The 27591-nt window shown below is 48.3% G+C and overlaps 2 protein-coding genes across 5 annotated transcripts in view; one reads left to right on the top strand and one right to left on the bottom strand.

Annotated features, from left to right (window-relative positions):
* SLC25A26 (solute carrier family 25 member 26) overlaps positions 1–27327 on the top strand; it is a 133516-nt gene extending 106189 nt beyond the window's left edge. For 2 of the 4 annotated variants that reach the window (XM_082726909.1, XM_082726908.1), the window contains 4 exons: positions 8639–8708; positions 14910–14974; positions 16058–16131; positions 20208–20550. In XM_082726909.1, coding sequence (XP_082583035.1) covers positions 8639–8708; positions 14910–14974; positions 16058–16131; positions 20208–20325 — 327 coding nt within the window. In that variant the 3' untranslated portion in view covers positions 20326–20550. Of the gene's footprint in view, positions 1–8638; positions 8709–14909; positions 14975–16057; positions 16132–20207 lie in introns of all 4 variants that reach the window. The other 2 variants (XM_082726907.1, XM_082726906.1) reach the window with 1 other exon arrangement.
* LRIG1 (leucine rich repeats and immunoglobulin like domains 1) overlaps positions 21335–27591 on the bottom strand; it is a 109106-nt gene continuing 102849 nt past the window's right edge. Inside the window, exons 14-19 of the mRNA XM_082726895.1 lie at positions 26128–26409; positions 25261–25680; positions 24782–24907; positions 24039–24185; positions 23141–23425; positions 21335–23043 (exon numbers count right to left, since the gene is read on the bottom strand). Coding sequence (XP_082583021.1) covers positions 22784–23043; positions 23141–23425; positions 24039–24185; positions 24782–24907; positions 25261–25680; positions 26128–26409 — 1520 coding nt within the window. The 3' untranslated portion in view covers positions 21335–22783. The remainder of the gene's footprint in view (positions 23044–23140; positions 23426–24038; positions 24186–24781; positions 24908–25260; positions 25681–26127; positions 26410–27591) is intronic.

Below are 27591 nucleotides of genomic sequence, written 5' to 3'. Positions count from 1 at the left end.
TCTCCCTCTGACTCTGCCTGCCTCTCTGTCTGCCTGTGCTCTCTCTTGCTCTCTCTCTCTCTCTCTCTGACAAATAAATAAATAAAATCTTTAAAAAAAAAAATAAGCATACCTTTTACCTTTTTTTGTTGACCCCTAGTCTATATCATGAGCATGAGTTGCAGTAATTTGTTTTATTTTAACTGTTAGTGATACATTTAGATATGTTAACAAAACGGGACTTTTTGTCCCTAACCAAAGCTAATAAAAGGCATCCAACCACAGATCCAGAAAGCTCAAAGAATGCCCAATCAGAATAAAAATTCCTCTAGTAAAATTTAGCCATATTACCCCCAAAATAATACTTTTTAGCTATAAATTCTAAATATTACTAAACAACTTCGCATTTGAGCCCATCTTGCTTTTGATCAAGAATCATAAATGAGGGGCGCCTAGATGGTTCAATCACTTGGTCCTACTGTAGGTTTTGGCTAGGGTCGTGACCTCAGGATTGTGAGATCCAGCCCCACGTTAGGCTCTGCACCAGCTTGGTGTCTGCTTGAGATTCTCTCTTTCCCTCTCCCCCTCCTGCCATGCTCTTGTCTCTCTCTCCTTTAATAAATAAATCTTTCGAAAATAATAAATGAAATTTCTTTCCCTTTAACTATCAGCACATTTATTAAAGACTTTCTTACAAATTCTTTTTTTTTTTTAAAGACTTTATTTATTTTTCTGATAGAGAGAGACAGAGAGAGGGAAGACAAGCAGGGGGAGCTGGAGAGGGAGAAGCGGGCTCCCCACTGAGCAGGGAGCCTGATGTGGGGCTCGATCCCAGGACCCTGGGATCATGACCTGAGCCCAAGGCAGATGCTTAACAACCAGGCCACCCAGATGCCCCCCCCCTTTTTTTTTAACAAATTCTTAAAGAGTTTATATATTTGAGAGCGAGAAAGCGAGAGAGAGTGTGCACAGGCTGGGGGAGGGGCAGAGGAAAAGGGAGAAGAAGACTCCTGCTGGGCACGGAGCCCAACGTGGGGTTCAGTCCCAGGGTCCTGAGATCATGACCTGAGCTGCAGGAAGATGTGTGACTGACTGAGCCACCCTGGCGCCCCTTTCTTATAAATCCTTAATATCTTCACCACCTGACTCATCAAGAAGGCAAGTACCTTAATATCTCAACCAACCACAGCTTAGACACACAACATATCAACCCACACAAAGTTGGTGCTTTTGACACATCTCAGAATGCTTTCAATCCAGCTGCCGTTATAACTACCATTAGCCTGTGTATGTAAATGATCGCTGATTGTCAGGTAGGGAAAGCCACCTGCCGTTATGAAAACTAGTTCTGTCGGAGAAACCCATTCTAGCCTCTTAGCCACTTGCTGATATCACTAGAGCCATGGTCTGGCAAAAGGGAAAGCTTAACTGAGGTCTTCGTTCTGTCCATTTTTTTGGTTCAAAACTTCGCTTTGGAAATCTCTCTTTAAGACATGTTAGTATATGAGTACTGCACAGAGAGATAATTCATTTAATTGAAAAACAACACTTTAAGCAGCCGGTGCTTCGTTTTTTCAAGTGCATGTGCAAAAACTACACAGCAGCTCCGTCAACTACTGTCTGGAGAGCAGTTGAGTGTCTCTCCTGCGTTAGAAAGTTCCGGTGGTGGATTGACAGCACTAAGGCCTACACAGAGGATTATCTCTTCTCATGTGTTAAGTAAATTACCGTCTCCTATTATCAATTTGGAATCAAGCAGATGATTCTGTTCACATTCCTGTCCTTGTACCACAGAAAGCATTTGGTAAAGTTTCATAATCTTGCAAAATTGGAAGCAGCATAACTACTTTTGAATACAACAGCTGAAGTCCCAAACTGAGTTTTCCTACACTAAAGCCAAAACACTTATTTTCAATTTGTTACTCATTCAGAGGACAATACTGTACATTTGGGTGGATCTTTTGAAGTGAAAAACAAAGCCTTGTCTTCATGCTATACTTTAATAGAAAACACCTGACCCAAGCGTGGATTTGCAGCCATTTCATAGTATTGGGCCTAGTGTTTGCTTTCTATCCTTTGAATGGATCCTCAGGCCTAGTGGCTATTATCCTGGGGGTTAAGTATGGGGTGGGGGGGGGGGCGGGAACCAGATTACATCATGCTGTTCTTCTTCAGTCGGCCTTGAGCACTGAGTGAGGACTGATGGGAAATGAAGATACTGTTTTGTAGTGATACCACTAGGTATTCTGGATTCCCTATAATATCCTACTGAATGATAGAAATAATGTTAATTTTAAAAAAGCCGTTGTTAAAAATTGGGTACCTTTAGACAGTATAAATGATGAAATCCTATCGGGCTTATTTTAGTAATATTTTCTATTTTAGTCTGCTGTACTGATCTTGGTACTATGGTCACATAAGATGTCAACATTAGGGGAAGCTGGATGAAGGGTATATGGAAGCTCTGTTATTTCTGTGACTTTTCTGTGAGGCTCTTAGAAATATTTTCTAATCAAGCTATGGTATGGTAACTTAAGAAAAGTTGTAGAAAGTAAGCTGTGCACCAGACCCCAGGCAGCTGTGAGGATAAGATGGTGAGCATAGTAGATGGTTTGCTTTTGTTCACGTCTAGAATCTTTCAGCTTTACTGTGAATGTTGTCGATTACTGACATTCCTAATCAAAAGACAAGAAGATGCAGAAGCAGAATTAGGAACATATCTGCCTGTCTGATTACTTCTACTTGAAATTTCTCATTGACCTGAGATATTAGCAAGTATGTAGGGATTCATCTGAAATTTTCATTTTTTATCTGAAAAAGAAAGGAACTGGGGCAAATAAATCAATACTAGGTGAGGTATAGAGATCCGCCTTTTTTTATTCTTACTTACTTTGGTGCACAGTCTCCGTCAGCAGAGTTCAGGCTCCCAGCACTGTGGTTCTTCACGTTCGCGTTTTCTGTCCCTTGTCCCCACACTCCCTAGTCCTCTGCCTCTGCCTGCGCAGAAACCATAGTTCGAGCAGAAGCGGAAATACTTACTTAGATTGAGAAATTATAACAATTTAAGATGTTTTGGTGTTCAGGTAGGTCCTTAAAAATATTGTTCACTACAAACCCACATGATTTAAACAACTTTTACGGACATCCAAATATTTTCTTTAATCACTTATATATTGTAATGTAGCTTACTGAAGTCAAGCTGTGTACAGTAACGAGGAATTCTTACAACGTTGCTCATATATTATTCTGTCTACAAGACCCGTGGCTTTGTGGCGGGGGGGGGGCACCAACCAGCTTCAGCTTGCCCACCTACTATCTCTGTGAGCTTAGACAAGTCACTTAACATTGTTTAGCACTGCCCCCACTCCTTTCTTTGTGGATAATACACATTTTCTGAAATTAAATGGGAAATGTAAAATCTTTAACATACTGCCTGGAACATGCTAGGTACTCAGCAAGTGATAATTAATACTAGTAATCACTCATACTGTTGCCTGCACTATATTTTTTTTCCATTTTGCTGAATTTATCTTAAAAAAATACTACTCTTAGATTATTGAAAAGTCACGAACAATAACATTTACTCTTTCTGTGAGTAACCTTTCCTGTCTTTCCAACCATTTTTTTTTTTCAGTTGATCTCAGTCCTCTGGTCCCTACACACATATAAGCAAATCGTCATTTCACAGTACTTTCATAATTCACATACAGTACTTTTTACCAATTAGGTTCTTACTGTTATCCACGGTGGTGTTTAAGGAATTTTAAAGTAGCTCCCAAGTGAAATAATTTGTAAATAATCTTTTTTTTTTTTTTTATAAGCTTGGCTTCTTAACTTTCCAGTTTTTCTATTTAGATAATTCCTTGTTTAAAAAAAAAAAAATTACACTCCTGTTATTTAAAGCAGGTGGTTTTGGGGCAGTGGCCCAGTTTGTTTGTTCACTTGAATATCTTACTATCATCCAGAAGAAATTCTGGTGTGTATGTGGAAGTAAGGTGTCTTATAAATGCTGCTCTCTTTGCTGTGCCACAACTGTAACCTGTAGATCCAAGTCCTTGTGTTTGTATACTTCGTACCAGGTTGTCTCAGACACGTTTCAGTTCTGCTACCTGCCCGTTACAACTCGGCACGTTGCTTAACTTCTCTGAGCCTTAACTTCCCGACTATAAAATGAAGGTAAAACGGCACGTACTCAGAAGATTGTAGGTGGGGTTGCGTGAGTTAATGTGTGTGCATTGTTTAGTGCCTAGAATCCACATAGGTTATAGAGAAGTGTTTATTGTGCTTGCTGTTACGTTCTCTGATGCTGTGTTTGCTCCTGAAGTTTCTCACTTGATTCCAAACCTTTTGGCTCTAGAGATTTCTTTCCAAATATGAAATGATCTCTTTATATATATATATTTTAAAAGATTTTATTTATTTATTTGACAGAGAGAAATCACAAGTAGATGGAGAGGCAGGCAGAGAGAGAGAGGAAAGCAGGCTCTCTGCTGAGCAGAGCCCGATGCGGGACTCGATCCCAGGACTCTGAGATCATGACCTGAGCCGAAGGCAGCGGCTTAACCCACTGAGCCACCCAGGCGCCCCAAATATATATTTTTAGACGAAATTATTCTGGCCAGGTTGATAGTGGAAAGTTACGCTTGTCTATGGAGATTCTGTTTTTAAACTGTGTCTTCGGCCATCTGAGCATTTTGATTAGGTGCCCTCCCCAACCAATTTTTTTCCCTCCTAGATTAGAGCAGGCACTTACGTGAAACCTTCTCCATCACCTCCCCTCCCTCTGTTACACCCTTTTCTGCCCACTCTGTACCCCTGTCAAATACTAGACCTAGGGACAGCTGTTCTTTTTCCCCTTGAAAAAAGTGCCTGAGGTCATTCCATGCAGCTCTGTCTTTGCCTGTGGTGCAGCTGCTGAGGGGCCTGACGGGTCTTACCCGGAGGCTCCAAGTGCAGCATGCCCAGATGCATTCCAAGCCACCATGGGAGAAGCTCGGGACCATGGATGTCACTGTTGGGCTCACCGTCTGCTTCCTGTGTTACCTCCTGCCGTTGGGTTGGGTTCTGTCGCATCTGGAGAACTACAAGAAGCGGGAGTGAAGGGAGCAGTCCTGTCCTTCACCCTGTGACCTGACCACCCGTGGCCTCTCCTGATCATGTCCGCTTTATTCTTGGCCGGATCATGTCCTTCAATTACAGTGACCTCTTCCTCAATCCTGACCTTTCCATTTCTCGATGGTGACATCCTGGGACCACGTATATTGGTTTATGAGGCCCTGCTCAGTAGGGCCCTCCAGTAACAATAAAGTCTACTTAAACCTTAAAAAAAAGTAAAAAAGAAAAAGAAAAGAGAAAAGTGCCTGATACCCAGTAGGTACTCAGTAAATGTTGAATTGATGAATTGCATAACATCTTTGATTTTCTTCCCTCCTGTATGATGTGTAATTGACATGTTAGTTGTTCTCTATTATTGCTTATAAACTGAGCATAGTCATTAGTATTTAAGTTTGTTTCAAGTAAACCTCCGCTCTACGGAGCGCTCAAAGATATCCATAGATTAACGGAAGATGGCCTTCAGTGATTACTGAAAGTCCAGTTGAGGCTTCACATTCCTTTTCTAAAAAGTCACTGAAGTGAGTAATGGTGTTATAGAACTGGCTGTATAGCCCGATAGAATATACATTTTTCCATCTCAAAAGTAAAAAGATGATGGTCTCCTGTTTGGTTTCTTATGCTGCCACCAGTGCTTGTATAAGCTACGCAGACAGTGATGCTTTCTGCAAAAGCACAGAGATGTTTGCAAACATTTAAGCGTTCACTGAAAGGATACCATAGTATGACACTCATAGTAAGACTGTCTTGGGACGCCTGGATGGCTCAGTTGGTTAAGCGGCTGCTTTCAGCTCAGGTCTTGATCCCAGCATCCTGGGATTGTGTCCCACATCGGGCTCCTTGCTCAGCAGGGAGCCTGCTTCTCTCTCTGTCTTTTCCAGCCACTCTGTCTGCATGTGCTCGCTCTCTCTCTCTCTCTCTCTGAGAAATAAATAAAATATTTAAAAAAAAAAAAAGAAGAAGAAGACTGTCTTCAGAAGGCTATGTGTAATTTTTTTTTAGCATCTCTCCATTCCTGAGATGTTCACAAAAATCTATTTGGCAGCGGCACTCTTAGTCTAGTGAATTTAATAAATATACTTTTTGAGTAATCATTCTCATCAGTTAGGTGGAAGGAGGTATTGGGAGACCTTAGAGAACACACATTGTGATATGTCTGATTTGCTTAGTTAGTTGTCGGACTTAAAAAAAAGTTGTTCTCTGATTTCAGACTAAATTACAAAGCTGTAGTAATTAAAACAAGAGGGTATTGGCATTAAAACAGACACATAGATCAGTGGAACAGAAAGGAGAGTTTAGAAGTTATACAGTTCATTAATTCATGACAAAGGAGCCAAGTTATAAAATGCGGAAAGGCCAGTCTCATAATGAGTGGTAGATCTAAATGTAAAACCTAAAAACCAAACATTTCTAGAAGGAAACACAGGTGCATTAAGGCCTGAGTTAGACAAAGATTTCTTAGATGAGTCACCAAAGTGAGATCCATAAAAGGATAATTTGAACTTCATCAAAATAAAATATTTCTGTCCGTTTATAGACACAGTTAAGAGAATGAGAAGGCATGGTTTAGGAGAAAATATTTGCGAATGACTTGTATCCAGAATATATAAAGAACTCTCAAACTCAGTAACTGAAAAAAATTAAAAAATTGTTCAAAACATTTGAATGGACACTTGACTAAAGGCCATCTAGGGAGCAGCACCTGGTTGGTTAAGCATCTGACTCTTGATCTGAGCTCAGGTTTTGACCCTCAGGGTCAAGGCCCACATTGGGCTCCACTCTGGGTGTGAACCCTAATTTAAAAAAAAAAAAGAAGATACAGGGATGGCATAAATGTACATTAAAAGAAGGTCAACATCAGTCTTTAAGAAAACATGAATTAAAACCTCAGTGACATCAGGGCGCCTGGGTGGCTCAGTGGGTTGAAGCCTCTGCCTTCAGCTCAGGCCATGATTCCGGGGTCCTGGGATCAAGCCCCACATTGGGCTCTCTGCTCAGCAGGGAGCCTGCTTACCCCGTTCTCTCTGCCTGCCTCTCTGCCTACTTGTGATCTCTGTTTATCAAATAAATAAAATCTTTTTAAAAAAACTGCAGTGACATATTACTACACACCTGTTAGAATGGTTAAAATTTTAAAATCCCAATAATACTATTGGGAAGGATGTGGAGAAACTGGAACTGGTCAGAATGTGAAATGGTAGAACCAATTTGGAAAATGCTTTTGTAGTTTCTTAACAAGTTAAACATGTTCTTACCATGAGATCCAGCTGTTTCACTCCTAGGGATTTCCCCCAGAGAAATGAAGGCATGTGTCCCTATAAAGACATACATGTAGATGGTCGTAATAGCTTTTTTGGTCATAGCCAGCAACTGGAGAAATTCCCAAATGCGTTTCAATAGGCAGAGACCTAAACACATGATGATCTCTCCGTACAATGGAGTACTGCTTGGCTGTTAAACAGGGATGAAGTATCAGTATAGATGGCGACATGGAATCTTAGGAGAATTCTGAAGGAAAGAACCCAGGTTTAAAAATAAAATGTCCACTTGCCTTTACATATAATTCTGGAAAAATCAAACTCGAGCGACAGATCAGATGAGTTAGGGTGCGATGAGGAAGGGCAGGAAAGAGGAAGGACAGAGAAGGATGCTTGGGCTGACGGATGGGTTAAGTCTGTGTCCAGACTTAACAAGCTGCGTACTTTAAATATGCATAGCTCATTGGACACAGTTGGACACATACTTACACCTCAATAAAACAAAACAAAAAAAAAACTGGAGGGCGAGCTCTGCTGTCAGAAAGCCTGGGTAAATGGTGGGTAATAGTAATAACAGGGCCCAACTTTTAGGGTTGTAGTGAGGATTGGGTATTATAACACGTGTTTAGAGACTAGACCACTGCCTGACTCAGAGCTCGGTTCACCATCTGGTGTCACTGCGTCTTGTCTTCTGCTGGTTCATTTGCTCTTGGTGAGCAAGGCATCATGTCTCTGCCATCTTTTTGCTCAGTTTGCAACTTGATGGGTATCTATTTATATAATCCTCAACTTATGTTGTAAACAGGGCAAAAAAGTGTTTTGACAAATTTTAAACCCAGACTTATGTAATAGAATCTGCAACTTTCAAATATGTGTAATATGGGTAAATATTAAAAAAAAAAAAAGGACTGAGGAATGTGGCCGACACTGCTTTGGACTAACTTGTGAATTGGGTTACTTATATGTTCAGAAATATATGGGAAATATTTAAAATGTTACATTGTCTTAGAGTTGTATCTTAATTTGTACACGTAGGCACAAGTGTGTGTATATCCTACGTATTTCCTGAAAATTGTTTCCTTCGAGCCCTTGAATATAGCTGTCACTCTTGTTTCTTTGACTTATTTTAGAATGCAGTCAAGTCCTTGGGAAAATCACTTATGTCATCAGTGAGGAATGTCACCAAAATAGCTTCTCACTTAAGTTCCCATCCCCAGAGCTAACCCACAGGAGGTTCCGATAAATTCAAATATTTAATAACTTGTATTTTTCTTTCTCCTTAAATGCAGGCCCTGTGGTCCTGGAGGCAGGATCATGTGGTGGATTGTTGGCAGTCAGCGGTCTGTGGAGCTTTTGCAGGTGCAAAGGATTATATTATACTGGGAAAGACCAAAGGGGGGAGAAAAATGTGAAAATATTAACTATGCAAAAACAACATTCTTTAGAAATTCCAGATTGTTTAGATGAAGAGAGTTCCACTAGTTGTTTGAGACGAGAGTGTGTCTTATGGGGGAGACGCCGCGAATGCTTAAAAGGTGTCTGTTTGAAAGACAACCAATTTGTTTTTGACAAATTTTTCTTTTTCTTTTTATCTTTATTAAAGCCTTCACTCAGGCGCTTGGATTATCTTAAAGATGATTTGTAAAGCCCTCTGTGGGCAGAGACCTGCTGTGGGTGCGGGGCTTGCTGTGCAGCTGTCTGCCTGGAGCCCTGCTTTGGGGGTTTCAGTGATTTTTGTAGAAGGCAATGATTCACAGTTTGTGTGACGCGTTTGACAGCACCGCCGATTAACTGCTGTCCGGAGAGCGAGGCTGCTCAGCAGCCTTACCAACGGCTAAACAGGGTCTGGGGAGAAAATGTGGAGATTGAAGCATCTGGGCATTTTCTAGACATTGAACCAAGAGCAAAATGACAATATGCAATACTGTGTTACTCATCACTAAGTCGTGTGCAGTTTCCAGTGAGGTTGTAAAAAGAACTCAGGTGCTTTAAAAAGTTAGGTAAGTGCTAGTTTTAGCAGTCAAAGAGAGAAGTGCATTTTGCAGTTGCAAATAAAGGTAAGTTAGAATTATAGTTGAAATAAATTGAAATGGAGATTTGCCATGAACTGCTAATTTTGATGTGTAGCCACCAGTAAATAGGCAGTTTTAGGATGTCAACTTTATTAGAAAATAATTCTTTTCCAGTTTGTCTCATGGTTGTTGGATTGGTTTTTTTGGCTGTAGTGATGAAGAAAACAGAAAACATGTATTTTATAGGATTCTTTATTAATAATTGGACCCATTTGACTTGTAGAATTGATAATCGAAAAGCATCTTGCCTCTAGACATGAAGCCAGCTCAGACTGATTATGATGAGTAATTGTTTCCACATGACACTTTGTTATTAACTGTGTTCAGCGAGTAGGTGGTCTTGATTCACTTTCCAGAGGTCAAGAGTCTTTACTCCCCAGTCCTTAAATGTTTGATTTTTTTTTTTTTTTAACTCCCTCCAGGGGACAAAGTGAGCATTATGGAAATTTAGTCACTCTGGATAAGGAAGGGCACTTTAAATTTACCAATACCATAAAACTTCCCTGGGAATGAAGCAAGAAGTATTTATTCTCTGGTCCCTTGCTGAAGTGTAGCTAATTCAAAGATTTGCTTACAAGCATTGTTTCTATGAAGGAAATGTGCATTCGCTACAATGTCTTTTTCTGAATAATGCTTTGTAAATAAGCACTTAGATTAGAAGCAGGGGAAGAGAGACTTCCACCGGCCATCCACTGTGCGGTAGGCTCCAGGGGGCTGGTCCGGGGTGTGCAGCCGGCATGCGCTTGCTCCAGGGACCGCTGGCGGCTGCAGGGTGGCGCGGGCAGGGGCTGGCCCAGAGCTACGGACCCGGTGGGGGCCTGCCTGCTGGACTCACAGAGTTGTCCCATTTTGGCTGTGCCCCCAGCTAAGGAATGAGACTTGGGGGCCTTCCTGAGCACTGGTTTCCTTACCTGTAACATAGACGCGCCCCTCCCTGCCGGAGCGGGGACCACGGCGGGCATCAGTGAGGTGGGGTGTGTATTCAACCTTTTACTCCGTGACATCAAACTGCTCGATGAGAGGTATGATTTCTGCTGCAGTAACAACCAGTGCCCAGAAAATGAAAAGCTGTCATCACACTGATTCCTATTCACAGTTGCACAGAGAGAGTAACCTATTGATAGAGTGCCTGCACATAATGATCTCCGGTAGCATGGAAAGTTAGAAACGCCTCCGTGCGCGCTACCATATTTCTTCAGTTGAGGTTCTGGTCAGTGAAGCAGTTCGTCAGCGTCTGTGAAAATCCATTGCATGTAGATCCATGTGTATTTAGCATGCGAGAAAACAAGTATATTTTTGTTTATATCCCTTTCAGTTGGTATGTTGATCATGAGGCATACAGTTACGATTTGAAAACCTTCGTTGATTTAAAACTATTCTGAAACCTTTAAATTATCATTTAAAAATATCCCCAACTTGTGAATAAGTGGTAGCCGGTGGCAGTCTGTGGTGCCGCTGCGCCTTCCACCCCGTGGAGGAACGGCTCCTGCCCCCGGCCGCCCTCCCAGGCCTGTCAGGGCCTCCCCCCTCCGCACGGCTTCTCCAGCCTCACTTAGCCACAAAGGCAGTGACAAGACTCGCCCTCATATCAGAAATTAGATTGTTCATCCTTGTGCACTTTTCCAGTTTTAAAATAGTTAAATCATCATGGATGAACCATTTTCTGTGCTATCTTTGGCACTTTTCTGTGCCCATGCTTGTTTTATAAACTACTTGGCACAAATATCCAAAAATGTCCCCTGAGATTGGAGGTGTTGATGGCTTGTCATGCTCAGAAATTCCCTTGGCTTCTGGTCAGAGGTTAAACAAGGGGGGGGGAAACGACTTTGCCAACTTTCTCACTACAAGCTAATTTTTAAATATAAATCTACAATTCAACCTAAGTAATTATGACATTTGCTACTATAGTGATATGTGCAGAATATTCTGGTGTTCTTTGGTCAGTTTCTCATAATTAACATCTGCTTACATTTTCTAAGAGAGAACAGGACTGAAAGACAGAGTGGGAGGGACAGAAAAAGATAATTTTCATGGCTTGAAATTCCAGAATATGGGGCGCCTGGGTGGCTCGGTCGGTTAAACATCCGACTCTTGGTTTCAACTCAGGTCATGATCTCATGAGTCATGAGATAGAGCCCCTCATCAGGCTCCGTGCTCTGTGGGGAGTCTGCTTAAAGATTTTCTCCCTCTCCTGCTCCCCACCACCGTCCGCACTTGGGCACATGCGCCCTCACACTCAAAAAATGAGTTTTTGGTTTTTTTTGTATTTTTTTGTTTTATAAAAAGGAGAAAAAAAAATTCAGAATAGGGTGAAGGATTTATCTGGGTAGCAAATGAGAAGGCCTGGCACAACCTTGAAACACACACAAAAACCCTGTTGTTGCAGCCCCGTGTGTCTGTCCACTGGTACGCCCCCGAGGCACATGCTGGGGCGCGACAGCTCCAGACTTGTTGGAGGAAGGTGGCCCCTTTGTCTGGGGTGGTCACGAACCTGCATTTGTTCCCTAAGGACATGTGATATGTCATTTTATTGTAAGCTCCCAGTTTCCCCTGAACCTGGTCTCTGAAAGCACTTGGCCTGACATTCCGTGAGAGCCTCCATCTATGGAACCCGTAGAAAATTGCTTCAGGTGTGACGCCACGCAAGCACATAGGCAGCCTACAGTTGCTGCACCGAATAATTATATCCTGTCTAATATGTTAGCATGTTCCTCGTATTTATTACCAGGAGTTTACAGTTTCCTTAAGTAAAAAAAATCACTGCAGGTCCCCAGCCCCCTCCCCACTGTAACCCATATTACATGATCTTCATAGGCCCTTCTTTGCAGCCTCATAAAAAGCATGGTGAGGGCTGGGTAGTAAAGCAGTTCTTGACATTTGAAGACATTAAAATTGATTTATTGATAACTTTCATAAAATGCAGCTACTGTCATAGTAAAATTGGGTCCTATTTAAGTGCATTTGTTTTTCTCTTGGACTTTTCTTCATATTGCTCATAAGAAGCGGCAGTCTGTAAGAGCACATTGGCAGGCAGCCACAGTAAGGGACAGGTGCACTATTGCTAGGGACCAAGACACGTCGGGTGCACTGTACCCATGTTTATGAGAAGACACATACTTTTCAACGTAGGTAAGTGAGGAAAGCCTGAGTAATCAGGAGACCAGTGATGTCTTCACCAACTTTTAAGTCTTCAGAGTTGGTTTAGGAAAGTTTATGAGCATTTTCTTTTCCTTTTTTCTTAAAGGTTTTTATTTGAGAGAGAGAAGTTGGGGGGAGGGGCAGAGGGAGAGGCAGAAGCAGGCTCCCCGCTTGATCCCAGGATTCTGAGATCATGACCTGAGCAGAAAGTAGACACTTAATCAACTGATCCACCAAGACCCCCCAGCTTGTGAACATTTTCAAATAGGATAATGGTGTATGCACTTCTGAGTTTTAACAATCAGGCACATTTTATGTCTTATCACATACTAGTTATCACGTGGTCAAGGAGCACTACTTTTGGAGCTAAGATGCTTGTGATGTTGAGTCGCAGTTCCATACTGTGGGCCCTGAGCAAGTTGTCTGCCACATGGAATAATCCTATGCACACAAGATGCCGTAATTCTCGTGTGCCATAAGCACACAGGATACCATGGTGCTTGGTACAGTCCCACCTGCCGGGTACACAGTAAGCCCAAATATCCACTCCGAGCTTCCCCTTTCTCCTCTCTTTTAGAGGACAAGTTAAAACCACGGGTTTGTAAAAACTACAGGTGCTTGTCCTGGGCTCCTGGCAAGCATTTTTGAGTGTCTGCTTTGTGCACTGGGCTAGAGCCATGAAGGAAAATCACACTTTATCTCTTGCAGGAAAGAGCCTAGACACAGACTTACTTAGTGCCTGTGTCATACTTTTACCTGCTTTTTACAGATGAAAAAACCTGAGGCCTCAATGACCATGTGCTAATGGTCTGGAGTCAGGGAAGTTCACGTCTCAGCTCTGCGCTAAAACCGTCTGTGAGTTCTGTAACCTCACTGAGGCTCAGTTTCCCCCACCGGTTGCATGGGGTAGCAGTTACAGAAGTACGTGTCTCGTAGGGTGCTTTACCTAGAGAATAAGTACTGTATTTAAGTATGGGATTTAAGGCTTGATCTTTCTGACTCTTCCAGAGTTCTTCTGGCTGGGCCCTGCAAATCCTTGCAGCTAGTGAAGGACACAAAGCCGAACACTATCAGATTTGGGGTGGGATAGTACAGATTCATTGCCTAAAGTTGAGTAAGTACCTAAATTTCAGGCAGCTTTTGAATCTGGAGGAAAATGTTTCACATTTTCTTAGGACAAAAGTGGCTAAAGCAAAGGGCGCTCATGTAATTGATAATCTGTAGCCCTAAGGGGTGTGTCCTTTGTGAGTCACCAGAAATGGGACATAAAAGCGCTAAATGGGTACATCTTTCAAAAGTCACTCTTGCCTGCTGCCAGAGTTCAGCGTGAGGATCTTATTTCAGCAACACGTTTAGAAAGGTAGTTGGCAGAGAGCAGATGACCTTCACACACCACAAACTTCAGGGGGAGACGTGCTATTTCTGGAGCATCCTTCGTACAAGTGTTGTGTTCAGCCCCCTGTGAAACTGCAGCCCAGCTCACGGAAGCCGAGTCTTGAGAAAGCCCTTTTGGGTTTATTATTTCTATCTCCTCAGGGCCTCTTGGGGTTTAAAATACATCTTTGTATCACACTAAATAAAATGTCGACAACATATACTGTGGTTTCTATTTAAAAAAAAAAAAAAAAAAAAAAAAAGGTCCTCAAATTCCTCTGTCCATAGGTATGGATATTACAATGTGTGGATTTTCTAAATATCAGTTTGGCAGTCATGGTATTCGGTGGAAGAGAAGGTGGGAAGGAAGCTGTGGGCAAAGTGCCTGTGGAATCAGGATGCAGAGGGGGGCCTGGAAATGTCATTACTCGGCCTGGCCTATTCTCTGAAGCCTGCAAAGACAGAAAACTTTGCCCTTTTAAAAGAATTTAGCTGTTAATACTGAAAGTCCCTGCAGCAGTATGCATATTTCTGTGTGCCCATTTTATCTCAGAGCAGAAAAAAGAGCAGCATTTTGGAGTCTGGGTCAAAAACAGTGTCCCTGGAAGCCACGGGCCTCTGAGAGTCTCCGGGAGCAGTGAGCCTCTCCTACGGACAGTGTGTGTCTGAACACAGACGCACAGCCACGTGCACACACACAGGCCTGTTGCTCCACAAAAGAGCAAGATGAATTATGGGGCCTTTTCCCCCACTTGAGTGTGTAAAGCATTATCCTGTCATCTCTTTCACCATCACTGTGAGAGCCACAGGGCGTGTGGGTTTCGCACATGTGCGCCCGCCCTCTCCTTGAGTCAGGCCAGTGGATGTAATGATAAGGGAGTGATCTCAGCAGACTTAGGAGGAATGAAAAAATAAAAGACTGTGTAATACGGTAAACAATCCCTCCTTTACATGTCTGGTCTTCTTCTGTGTGCAGGTGGATTTGCAGCTGCGGTCACCACGCCTCTGGATGTGGCAAAAACAAGAATCATGTTGGCTAAGGTAAGTGTCAATCTAACACTTAGATCACACGGACACAGCTTGTCCGTGCTCCCCGCAGGGCTCATGTGCATCGCGAGCCCGTGACTGCGGTGTGAGCCGACTGCGGTGTGAGCCGACTGCAGTGTGAGCCTGCTGCGGAGTGAGCCGACTGCGGTGTGAGCCTGCTGCGGTGTGAGCCGGCTGCGGTGTGAGCCTGCTGCGGTGTGAGCCGACTGCGCCCAGCCGGACACGGCCGTTGGTGAGGGGTGCTGCCGTCGTCCTTGTGAGCGGCATCCGCGTGGCACCCCGCCTTCCCGAAATCATGCTCACTGGCGTCGTGTAAGCCGGCAGGGCTGCTGCAGGGCCTCGGCCGTGAGGCCATGCTCCAGGTTGCTCTGTGTTCACGGCCGACAGACGGGAGGCTCAGAGAGTTGCCGCGCTTCCTGCTGTGCAGCGGGTGGGCTAGAGGCACCGAACTCACACCACGTTTGGCCTTCACTGGGTCCATCAGGACAGTTGTCACAGTTTAAAAACATTTTTCATTAAAAAGAAAAATTGTTATGGAAAAAGCTAGACCAAGATGTCACGGAATGCCATGTGCATAACATCTGGGGCACAACCATAGACAAGAAAACGTCCTAGCCTTAGGGAAAAGCGGGACAGTGAGTGTGGGATTCTGTGGGTGGACAGGGCCAAACCCGAGGGAATCGCTCCTGTTTTAAATGGAACGTCGTGCTCTTTATTAAATATGTCGATTAGCTACTTCGGCAAATTGGGACCGTATAGACTGATCAGTGCCTGTTCTCCACACGGTCACTCTGCTTTCAGTCTTTGTCCCGTGAGACAGCAGCTGGTGAATTACCTAGGCGAGCTCTGCGTCGAGTTTGATGCGAGAACCTAGGAGAGCAGCTTCCTGTCCGTCAGGGCTCACCTGTGGGTGGGAGTAGAAGGGCTTCTGGTCTGGTGTGATCCAGGAGTCCTGATTCCTGAGAAGCTCCCACTCTGTTTCAGACTGTCTGAGCAGAGGGCAGTTGGGAGCTGCCCCCTGAGGATGAGCTGGGGAATTTCATAAGGTAATGGCTTCGTCTGTTGTCTGTCATACAGGCTGGTTCCAGCACCGCTAGTGGGAACGTACTGTCTGCGCTGCACGGGGTCTGGCGGACGCATGGGCTGTCAGGGTAAGCACATGCAGGAAGGTGAAAACCCCCTTTCCGCCTCTCCACGGGCTCTTCCTGCCTTTAGCCTGAACGGGATGAAACCCTTTCCTTTCTTCCAATCGTCCTGGTTGGGTCTCTTTATTTACATTGCACCAACATATTGACATTACCTGTGTGAGGTGCTAGTGCATGGCCAAGTTGATGCAGCGTCTAGCCACGTGATCACCAGCCTTGTCCGTCTGGATGTTGGAGGACACCCATGTGCCTGCCCACCATCGCCCCCCCATCACGTTCCGGGCAGCAGCTCTGAGCAAACAGGATTCCAGTTATGGAATGCAGGAATGCAAGCGAGCGAGGGTGACGTTTAGAGGAGAGCACTTGTTGGGGAGACTTCTCACTATGATCAGTAGCAGTTACTTTCGCCACACCCCTGTGTGTGGCGCCTCGCTTGCAGCCCGCTCTCTACTGTGCTCTGTGCCCCAGACTCCAAACACCGTGTCTGAAAATGCCTCCTTGGCCAAACGTGCTTTCACATTGCTTTTACCATCTGTACACGTCTCCGTGTTGGGGTCTGGATGGGTCGCGACACAACAGTGTGTGCTTCGGAATGACCTAGCAGGCGTTCTCCTGGGAGAGCAGAGCTGTGGTCGCCTCCTGGAGGGGGGCAATTGAGGGTAGTGTCGTGGCAGGGTGGTGGCTGGCGGGGACAGCTGTGCGAGGCAGTGCCACCACCTGTCCCCGGGGCTGTGGCGATGACTGACTGGTGGGCTGTGTGCATTTGACGGGTCTTTCTTTCGGCCACTCGATAGCAAGGGGACTTGAGGCCTCTTGGTGAGGACCCAGGTGAGGTTTTCACAGGAGAATGGCCTCATTCTCCGGAAATTCCAGCTGGTAGATTGATTGAAAAGTGGGTCCAGCTCTGATGGGCTGATGCCGGCTGATGACAGGCTTAAGGATTTCGAGACAAGAAGTGGGTGTAACAGGAAGGAGCGCTTGAGCAGGAGCGAGGCAGGGAGTGGCAGAGCGGGGTCCCTGGGCCACTTAGAGTCAACACTGCGTGAGAGTCTGCTTGCTTGTGCCTCAGACACACTGGTTTTGACACAAATTTCACCTTGAACAATGAAATGGTGTGAGAGAAAGAGGCTCTAAAGCCACTTTTTAGTAGCAGGTAAAAGATTCTCGGTGTTTCAAATAGTTTTGAGCCGCATAGAGATGTTGCGTGTAGTAGCCTTTTTAGATGAGAAGTCACAATGCTGAATTTTACGGCCCTCTTTGTTTCATTGCGGCTCCTAGTAGGTTTTATGGCAACCGCCAGTCAGACCGCCACTCTTAGCTCTGTGGGGTCAGTGTGGGCTGCAGTGCATCGGCCTTGCTTGAGATGACGGCCAGATGCGGGTACAGCAGGATGGGCCTGGCCTCCGAGAGCTTGTGGAGAAGGAATTCCTGTGAGGACAGGATCGAGACCAAACCCTCCCCATCCCCACTGTGCTGTGTGCTTGGTGTCGTGTGACTGGGCGACACCAGAGTTAGAGGCAGAGGACAGGCGACCTAAACATGTCTGCACTGTCAGCCCTGAAAAGGTGACTGGGAATTTGGCTTATCATCTCGAGTCTGGGCTGTCCCGAGTATGCACAGTGTGGTCCTTAGCAGAGCATCCAAGCGGCCACACTGGTCATTGAGAAACGCTAGTTTTCACTAGCTTCCTACTAACAGGGGGATAAGAGACACCAAATAATTTGACAGCAGAATTGTAACTCAACGCAAACAAAACAAAACAGTCCCTGCAAACATGGGCCGCTGTTGTAAAACCATTCCTGGGCACCCCGGCCTGCCTCCTGTCTGGTTCCCACACAGCCCCCACAGGCCCTTCCGCTGCCTTGGAGCCCCCTTGTGCGTCTCTGGAGTGTTCTGTGGCCTCGCACTTGCAACTTCCCACCCTGCAGGAAAATGGCGCTGGCCTCTCGGGGGCGAGTGGGGACCCTGCGGTCTCTGCATGTTGGTTCTCATGGGGGGAGACCACGTTCTGGCACCTACTTGGAATATGTGCTCTCAGACCAACTGGTTTCCCCAAAACAGAACCACCACATGCCCTTCCAGCCCAGCAGCCGGAAGCAGATGGGGAAGCCTGCGCCTCCTGCATTGCGCTTTCCTCCTTGTCCTGTTCTTCAGCTGGCTTTGTGTGTTCCTTGACCATGCCCTTCATGGAGGGACCGTGGGGCCTGTGCGCACCCCCGCCGGGCCCCGGGCCCCTCGTTTGTTCATTTGTTCCCGCGCGTGCTCCGCGGTCCGGAGAGCACAGCCCCCTCTGCTCCGGCCTCCCTCTGCACAAACGACTCCGCCGTAAGGCTGTAATTACGTTAATAGATCCAATTGTCATCTAGTGAAACCGTAAACTGCTTCCATCTGCCCTGTGCCAGGAGCAGTGGAGTTCATCGGCAGCAAAAGCTGAACCAAGGCCCAGGTTTCAGAAATGTCTGCTTCGGAGGGAGGGAGGGAGGCTGGCTGGCTTTCATGGCACAGGTGGTCTTCCGTTGACCTCCCTCCTGGCACCCTTCTCTGTGCAGGCAGGGCCAAGAAGGGTCAGCTGCGTGTCAGGCCAGAAGGTCGCAGGGGCCTCTGAGCGGTAATGGGTGAGTCTCTGTCCTCACCTACCACCTCCCGCAAAAAACAGGGTGCATGGTGCCGAGCTAAACAACTTTTCTCCTTGTATAGCTTTCATGGTTACCTCTGGACAAGAACAAGAGGTTCTCATCTTATCTGAAGTATTTTAATGATTTAAATCCCTACTTCCCTAATAAAAGGGCCCGCTAATGCTAAGTCTGTCTTCCTCAGAAGTGCTGAGTGCTACTCACAGGGGAGGTGCCTGACCTATCCCAGCAGCCATGCAGAAATGAGGGGGCGGGCGGGGGGGGGGGTGGTCCCTCCTGTCTGCTTCCTTGGCCAGTCCCTGTTGAGCTTACTGTGCTGTTTCTCCTCTGTCTTAGAGGTTATGTCCTTTTCACATAACCTGGCCATTTTCACTTTTCTTCCCTAGACTGGGTCCAAAGTGTCCTCACTGCTAACCCACTGGTCCTGATTTTTACTGCTTTATAGAATACTCTTGGTAAAAAGGCTCAGTTATCCTAGAAAGGCAGGGAATGTTTCTAGTCTTGCCCTCCAGAGAAGGTTGAGGTGTTGGAATAGATGCTCACCACCTTGCCATGCTCACAGGTACAGCTCGGGGAGTTGTGGCAGAACCCACCGCACAGGTGTGTGTCTCGGCCCCCATGGGCTGCCCACGAGGTGGTTCTGTGCGGTCGCGCTGGTACCGGCAGTGCCTTGAGGACCATCTCTGAACAGACACCTGTGCACAGCCACAGGTTGGCTTTTCGAGGGAACCTCCGGTCTGCGTCCCCCGTAACACTGTTTTCTTTGCCTTTGATTCTTCTGAAGTCACTCCTCCGACCGGCCTTGTGGGGTGCGTGGGGCCTGAACCTTCGAGGAGGTGCTGTCCCCAGACTGTTGGCCTTTCTGGTCCTTCCTCCGGGGAGAAGACAAACAGGGAATGCATGGAGATTCACTTTCCTGTTGTGGCATCACATTTGTGGGCCTCTAAGGACAAAATGCAACCAAGTCCTGGGAGGAGCGGCAGAGCTGTCGGGGAAAAGCTGCTCCAGCTCCAGAGCCTACCTTCCCTTCTTGGCCGGGGGCGGCGGTGGGTGGGGGGCGGCCGCGGCCATGCGTGCCCCGGAGTCAGACCCTGGACTGCCTTACCGTCTCCCACAGACAGAAGCGGTCTGGACGTTTTCAGCAGTCCTGTTGTGGGGACAGAGTTAGTCTTTCTTGACTAATTACTGGACTTAATTGCAAGGCTCACAAGTAAGCTGTTTGGTATTTAGCCATGTTAGCCCACAAACAGCTGGGCCCAAACTTCAACAGGTCTACTTGGGAATGTAATTTAGTGCCATTCTGGGAGGAAAGAGCACGTGCTCTAAGTGCTGTGCGGGGTTAATGAGCGCAGTGTGCTGAGCGGAGCAGGCTGTGGGTGTTGGAATTTAACCTTTTTTACACACACCGATTTAAAAGGAATCTTTCCTCCTGCCTTTTTCCTTCCCCAGATTATTTGCAGGTGTCTTCCCTCGAATGGCAGCCGTCAGTCTGGGAGGTTTCATCTTTCTTGGTGCTTATGAGCAAACCCGCAGCTTGCTGTTGGAAGTTGGCAGAGAGAGGCCCTGAAGCAGGGACGGTGCCGCCTGCTCGGCTCTCAAGAAAAAGGGTGCCATGGGAGCAGCCGTGTGGTCCTCCGCCCCAGGCTCCAATGTGTGAAGACGGGGACCTTGGGGACCTTGAGAATGTCTTCCCCGCTGTCGTCTGGCTGGCACGCTCACAGGGAACGCAGGCCACAGCGGTACTCTCAACCCTGTCCTCAGTCCCCCGAATAAAGCCATGTGTTGATGCTGAGTCCAGGCTGCTTGGAGCCTTCATTTGATCTGTAGCCGATCTCCCACTTCCTGCCCCCACCCCTAGCGGACCGAGCGCAGGAGGCAGAGATGGTGGGGCTGGACCGGGAGCAGGAAGGAAGGGGACTCAGAGGGAAAGTGGGGCCTGGGGCTGGGTGTCTCCCCCTGGGGAAGCTTAGGGCTTTGTTGAGAAACAGTGACCTGCAGGTGCAGGCAGGCCTTATGGGCAGCCATGCTGCTGCTCTTAATTACCCCCAGATTTCCCCTAAAAAACACGATTGTATTATCTTACAGAGAAGCGTCTGGCAGCCCACATGGTGTGTGCGAGAAAGCAAGCAGTTGCTGCTCAGGGCCTCAGTGGGACTGGCTGGCTTCGGCGCAGGAGCGCGCGGTGGGCCCACTGAGGACCTGAGCCCCACTCCACGCTCCTCCATGTGAGACCCAAAGGAGGGGCCGGGGCTGGCTGGGAGAGTGAGCGCGGCTCTTCGTGCCCGTCGGGAAGGGTTGTTGTGCAGTACTGGAAACGACATGTGGAGGTCACTGTTGCGGAGCTTGACTAATACGCTCCAGGTGGAAGAAGAATTCAGACAGAAATCTCAGGAATCTAGGGGCGGTGTATCTTCCCTGCAGCAAAGAAGTATAGGATTTTGCTTTGCTGAGAAGAAATTTTCCCCTTTTTGGGACAACATAATCAAAGGCAGCGTAACTGCATTTTATTTTAAGGGAGTTTCTGGAAGGGAAGGGGGAGAAACGGTGGGTAGAAGAATGCCCCCAGCCACACAATCAACATTTATAAATGAACCTTTATTTTAGACACTTCAATGCTGTTTGTTAGACACTTCAGTATTTTACATGTTTTTCAATGTACATTGTACCAAAATTTCTATAAATAAATAACTTTGTACATAAAAGTAATACTTCCTCTTTCACATTGCCTCTCAGAAGCAGCAAATTCACAGATTTTGTGGAAGTAACAATCAGCTGACTGTCGAGAACACAATTCTAAATGTGCTTACCTTTTAGAACAGTGATGACACCGGAGAGTAAAATTTTACCAACCATTTTGTCAGTCTGTACCTTCAGCTTTTGGGCTAAAGGAACTTGCTTTCTGAGATATTTTAAGGACCTTGTTTCAATGTAATTTTTCCTGAAATACACATTGGCACTTACAAGATGGTTAGCTACAGGTCTCGAAAGTGCAAATACACCCCGGCCAGGGGCCTTGACTTGTTACAGCCCCAGCCCGGGTCTGTCTGTGTGAGGGAAGGACGTGGACAGACCTGCTCCGGATCCTCAGCAGAGAGAAGCTAGCCCTGAAAAGGAGGGACTCGACCCTTTTTCTCCCCCATGGTCAATGTCACGTGAACTCTATTGGCTGAACTAAAACATCACTATTGAAAAATCCACAGGTACCAACACGAGCAGCCTCTATCTTAGTAAAATAAGCCTCAAAGGACAATCGAGTGAGACCGACGACCACATCTGCTTTTCTCAGGGAAGGCAGGCGGGCAGTGCTTCGTTGTTTGGAACGAAGGCTTGTGGTAGATCAACAACCCCCCCCCTTCTGCTTGGCAAGGAACTCCAACTTACAAAAGCCTGGAGGGCAGAGGTCCAGGGCGACACGGGCATCTCAGGACGCCGCAGGGAGGCGAGCTGCGGGAGCACCCCCACGTGAGTGATGATGGGACGTGGAAGCCCGTGCACCTGAAGGAGGGCCCGGGCTGCGCCGTATCCTGGGGGGCTGTCCCGGGAAGTGCAAGGCAAACGCCAGGACTTCCCTTCCGCCCCGCCCTCCAGAAACTCCTGGGAGCAAATGTTTTTAGCTTCTACAAATTCCATCCATGCATTAAGGCACCAGAACTCTTCCCCGCCCCCCATTCCAAAATTAAACAGCAACCTGATACGAAAAATAATATTGTCAAAATTGTACGGTTTTTTTTTTTCTGTTAACCATGCACTAAAGATTAAAATAGCCTCTGCAAAAGATATATAATATATAGGAAATCTCCGAAAACTCTTATGTACAAGGGTATCAAATACTTTTCTGCTTTTGTACACAACAGCCTCTTGCGGTTCTGGGCTTCAGCTGCAAGTCCTTTAAACCACGGACACTCCACTTGGAAGTTTAAAAACTCTGTACACATCAGTGACGCTTGAACTCAAGCTTCCTTACAGCCTCTCCTACTACCTCTCCTTCCTGTAGAGACGGACACAAGAGCTGAGGTAGACCAAGCCTAGATCTTCGGGGGAAAGAGCAGGGGCACGCCCCGTTTCCCTGGAGGCTGTCCTGTCAGCACTGGGGACTCAGGGCTGGCGTCGCACACCTGGGGGAGGTGTCCGTTGGAAAGAAGCAAGTGCTGGCTTTCACTGGGGACGTCAGGAAAGCCCGAGGTGGCTTCGGAGAGCTCGGGACTACCTGGAGTTAATGTCGAGGGAGGCTGGAGGTCTCTCGAGTCCGGCTCACACAACCTTGCCAAAGTCCACGGAGAGGCCCCTGTGAGAAAGGAAGGGGCGCGTCAGAGCTCCAGGCTGGCCTCTTCCCCGCCCCCACCCCACTGCGGGTGCCACCCTGGAAGGCCTTGAACGTCTACCTTTCCCATCTGGAGGCGCCAGTGGCTTTTTCTTCAAGGATGTCGGCATTCTGTCGTGGTTACTGGGGTAGAGGGACCCCCTGCAGTCGGCGCGGGACCCGTCAGCAGTCCCACTGGTTAGAGGTGGCAGAGAATGTTCTCGGTGTGTCTGACTGGACTCCTGGCTACTGAGTGTGCCTGGCTGTGTACTCTCTCTGGTCACAGGCGGAGGACGGAAAGCTTGCTCCTTGGAGTAACCGTCCACACCAGGGTTGCCGTCCCCGCAGGCCACCGGGCTGCTGTGCTCTGCAGGACCGAGCAGAGAAGGATCACAGCCACCGCCCCGGAGCTGTGCATCCCCGCCAAGAAGTGGGAGCTGGCTGCATAGGGAGGCTGGGAGGCCACAGCCCTGCTTCGACCAACTCTCTCAAACCTCCCCTCTCTCCCAGGCATGGTTACAGGAGGAGGACTGGGTAGATACCAAGCCATTAAGGAAGAATGGGCCCTCCGTGTCTCAACAGTTCAGAGGAATTGCTTCATGAGAGAAAGTGGTCCTACTCTTCCATCACAGAAAAAAATTCCCACCGCATGACACACCATGTGCTGTCAGGAGTCTTCAGAGTAATTAGAAATACAGCCTCAAAAATAGGCCTGGTGAAAAGGTGCTTCAGGTTGGCCTTTTCCTTTACAAATCTGGAAAGTTCAAGGCCAGGCTTACCACCCCACAGATTGATGTAAGAGACCTGCTACCTCGGAATCAGGAGAGCCAGGCCCCAGCTTTCTGTTCATACACCTAATACCAGATTCTGAGACAGACCTAGACCCATAACACATCTCTTGCTTTCATTTCATGAACAGGTCTACCTGAATTTTTATTTTGAGAACGGAAAACTCTTGCCGAGGAGAGAGCAGCTCTTACCCGTCTTCTGTGGCCCCAGCCTCTGCGGCGCTTTCTCCATCACGGTCCAGGGCTCCTTGTTCGAGCCCACGCACAGCTTCGGCGGCCTGCACATGATGCCGTGAGCGTCCGCCTCTGAGAAGAGGCTGGCGTCCCTTGGACAAGTACCTGCAGTAGATTCCCACAGTTAGAAATGATGGGCTCAGCTGGTCAGAGGAAGCTTGATGAGAACAAGCAGCAGGAACTACAGAACAGTCCTCTTGACAATAGTCTTTAAGGTGGGTGCCTGCTGACCAGCAGGAGCATTGGTAACACAAGCCACCCCCGCAGGCAGGCCTTTCAGAGTGTTCAGGCTGTGCCGGGGAGCGGTGCCTGGGAGGACAGACGTGCCCCCCATAAGCACGCAATCTCCCCTGTAGCGGTAGCTCACCCTGGGAGAGCTTTCTGGTAGCAGAGATGGACCACAGAGCAGGCCTGGGCCCAGCCCTTACTCAACAAATGGACTGGTTTCAGGGCCTGTAATGTCCTTTGCAGCTTATTCAATCCTACCTTATCCTGACCAGGAGATGCTGAGCCCAACAGATCAACTTTCTGGAGCTAGATTTTTTAACAACATGCACAGGGTAGGGCCAAAAAACCCCAACAGAAGGCTCGAGTCTGCCAGCCTTCAATGTCAGATGCGCTCAGCATGAGACCATGCATCTGCCCTGGGCAGGGGCGGGGGGCTCCTGAGGACAGGGTCGCATCGGGCTCCGAGGCCTTACCGTTGCTCTCGATGTGCCCGTTGGCCTGATGGCCACCCTCAGTCCTAGTCACAGTTTCCTGCCGGTCCGAAAGAGTTCCCTGAGACGAGAGGTAGCTTGGAACATCCGGTGGCACGATGGTTTCATCTGCAAGGAGACAGGACAGTCAGATAGCAGGTGTCCCCGTCCTCCGTGGGAACAAGACGTGAGAACACCCATGTGCGATCAGGCCCAGACACAAGCTTCTCCCAACGGCAGCCACCCAAGCAGTGCGGAGAGATGGTCCAGGGGGCCCAGCTCAGCCTCACTTTCCACCTGGGTGTAACAGACACAGCCGTTGGAGGTCTGAGTCCGAGAGAGTGTGAGCGGGCACACAGGGATGGTGAGGGAGCCAGCACAAGCAGAGGCATGACCCCAGGAGGTCACTGCGGTGACAAGCCAGCACGCGGCCGCCGTGCACAGGCCCGAGGCACCCTGCCTCCTCGCCAGCAGTGGCTGACCTGTGTTGGTGACGCTGTACTCCTCGCTCTTCTTCCGGGTCTGGTAGATGATGCACACCCAGACCAGCGACGTCAGGACGATGCTGCACACCACGGCGATGGTGAAGATGCCCACGGTGCCGCCGTCCCTCCTGCAGCCGGGGGCGGGCACGACGCTCAGCTGGCTGTGCGCGCGCTCCGTGCCCAGGGTATTGGAGATCTCGCACGTGTACTGGCCCGCGTCCTCCACCACCACGTTCTGAACAATGAGCAGCTGGTTGCCGGGCGTGAAGTGGTGCCGCTCGGTGAGGCTCAGGGGGCGGCCCCCCTTTAACCAGGTGATGCGGGGCGTAGGGTTCCCGGTCGCTTTGCACTGGAGCGCCACCGTTTCTCCTGTGGACACCACACGGTCTTCCAGGGGCACCACCAACGATGGGGTTTCTGCAGTAAGTCAGAGGAGATGGTTATTCTGGGGGTCTGCCCTGCCTTCTGGATAGATCTTGGATCAGAGCTTTTTGGGAGACCTGAAACTGACCATATCCTGACCGTTCTGGAGGAGGAGGAACTCCTGAGCCACAGAGAAGCCCCTTCTCTCCCCCACCTGTCCTGTGCCTGGCTTGTGTGTCTCTCCAGCGGGAGACCCCACCCACCCAGCCCCCGTCCAGCCCAAGTCAAAGGGCAGTCAGAATGTTCCATGAAAGCCCTACAGAAAATATTCCCTTAAAAAAAGAACCACTTGTTGTGCTGTTTTCTAACATTTTCCTGAACATTTTACGCAAAGGTAAGCAGCACAGCCCACGCGGCCACAACCAGGTGCCCAGAAGGGGTGACCCCTTGCCCCCTCCACGCATGCATGGCCTCCTAGACTCAGGGTGTGAGTGCTCGGACCGAAGACTGTCAGGGTGGCGTTGGCGGAAGCGATGCCGGCCGAGTTCTGGGCAGTGCAGCTGTACACGCCCATGTCCTCCAGCTTCACATTCGTGATGAAAAACACGTCGTCGTCGGGCATGACGTGCATGCGTCGTTCACGTGCGGCGGGGAAGTCCGTGCCTCCGTCCTTCTGCCAAGCGATCTGTGGGTTAGGGTGGCCGCTGGCGGCACACTCGAGGCGGGCCGTGGTGCCAGTCCGGATGGCAATATCGTGCGGTATTTTGGTGAAGGATGGCAGCACTGCAAAAAACAGACCATCAGGCTTGCGGGAAGGAAGAGCTAGACCAAAAGCCGGGACAGTCCTCTGGCGAAGAGCCCCCCTGCTTGGTGGGTGTCTGTCCCCTCCCCGCCGTCTGTGCCGGCATCTGCCTTGACCTGCTCCCACCGCCTGGGAGAGGAGCAGTTGGCTCCCCCAAACAGCCAGCCTCTCCCGTCCATGGCTCGCTCTTGTGAACCCGAGGCTGCCTAGTGCCCCCTCCCATGGCCATCTGTCCATGGGCGACAGCCCATAAATACCGGGCACGGATGCCTGCCCTCGTTAACCACCAGAACAGAGCCCGGGAGACACAGGGATCTGCTCCAACAGGACATAAAGACAGGGGGAAGGAGGACATGCCCTTGCCCTGGGCAGGGCAATGGGAGGGCCCCTCCCTCTTGGGGAAACAGAGGCAGAGAGGCGGTGTCAGGCCCCATCACTGGACGCTCGCCAGCTGGGGCGGTCAGCCAGCTTCCTTCTGCTCCGCTCCCCGAGCCAGCGGCCAGCACCCAGCAGGGTACCACTGCGGTTCCCGTCGGGCTTCGGCAACAAGTCTCACAGGTCACGGAGCTTCTGATACAGACGACTCCATCAGAATAAGCCAAGACCACAGGCCACGTGTGGGGTAGAGAATGGGTTTTCCGGTGGCCTTTAAGGGCTTCGGGACCCCGGTTCTAGCACTTAATAACTGAAGGCTTAAAAACCAGGTTACGGTGGGGGGCCGCTCAACCGCTCTAGCTGTCGGCTCCTCTTCCGCCCTCAACGGTGACGGCTGGCAGCCCTGAGAAAAGCCACCTGGAGGGGCTCCAAAGCTCAGAGGGCAGGACTTTCCCCACAGTCGGGTATGCTGGGAATCTGGACGCTGGAATCATGGTTTGTGGAGAATAATAAATGGATAAAAATATGAGGCTTGGGCCCATCATTGCATTTAACATAATAACTGGATTTTAAAAAGTCACTAGACTTGATCTCAGTGTCCTGGGATCGAGCCCCGCATCGGGCTCTTTGCTCAGCGGGAGCCTGCTTCCTCCTCTCTCTCTGCCTGACTCTCCGCCTACTTGTGATCTTTCTCTCTGTCAAATAAATTAATAAAATCTTTAAAAAAAAAAAAAAAGTCACTAGAAATAGGTAAATCGCTGATAACAACCCTTCAACCTCCAGAACTT

This window comes from Mustela nivalis, assembly GCF_964662115.1.
Source record: "Mustela nivalis genome assembly, chromosome: 1".
Taxonomy (NCBI): Eukaryota; Metazoa; Chordata; class Mammalia; order Carnivora; family Mustelidae; genus Mustela; species Mustela nivalis.
Note: the sequence above shows the minus strand (reverse complement) of the source record. Positions and strands in the feature narration are given on the sequence as shown.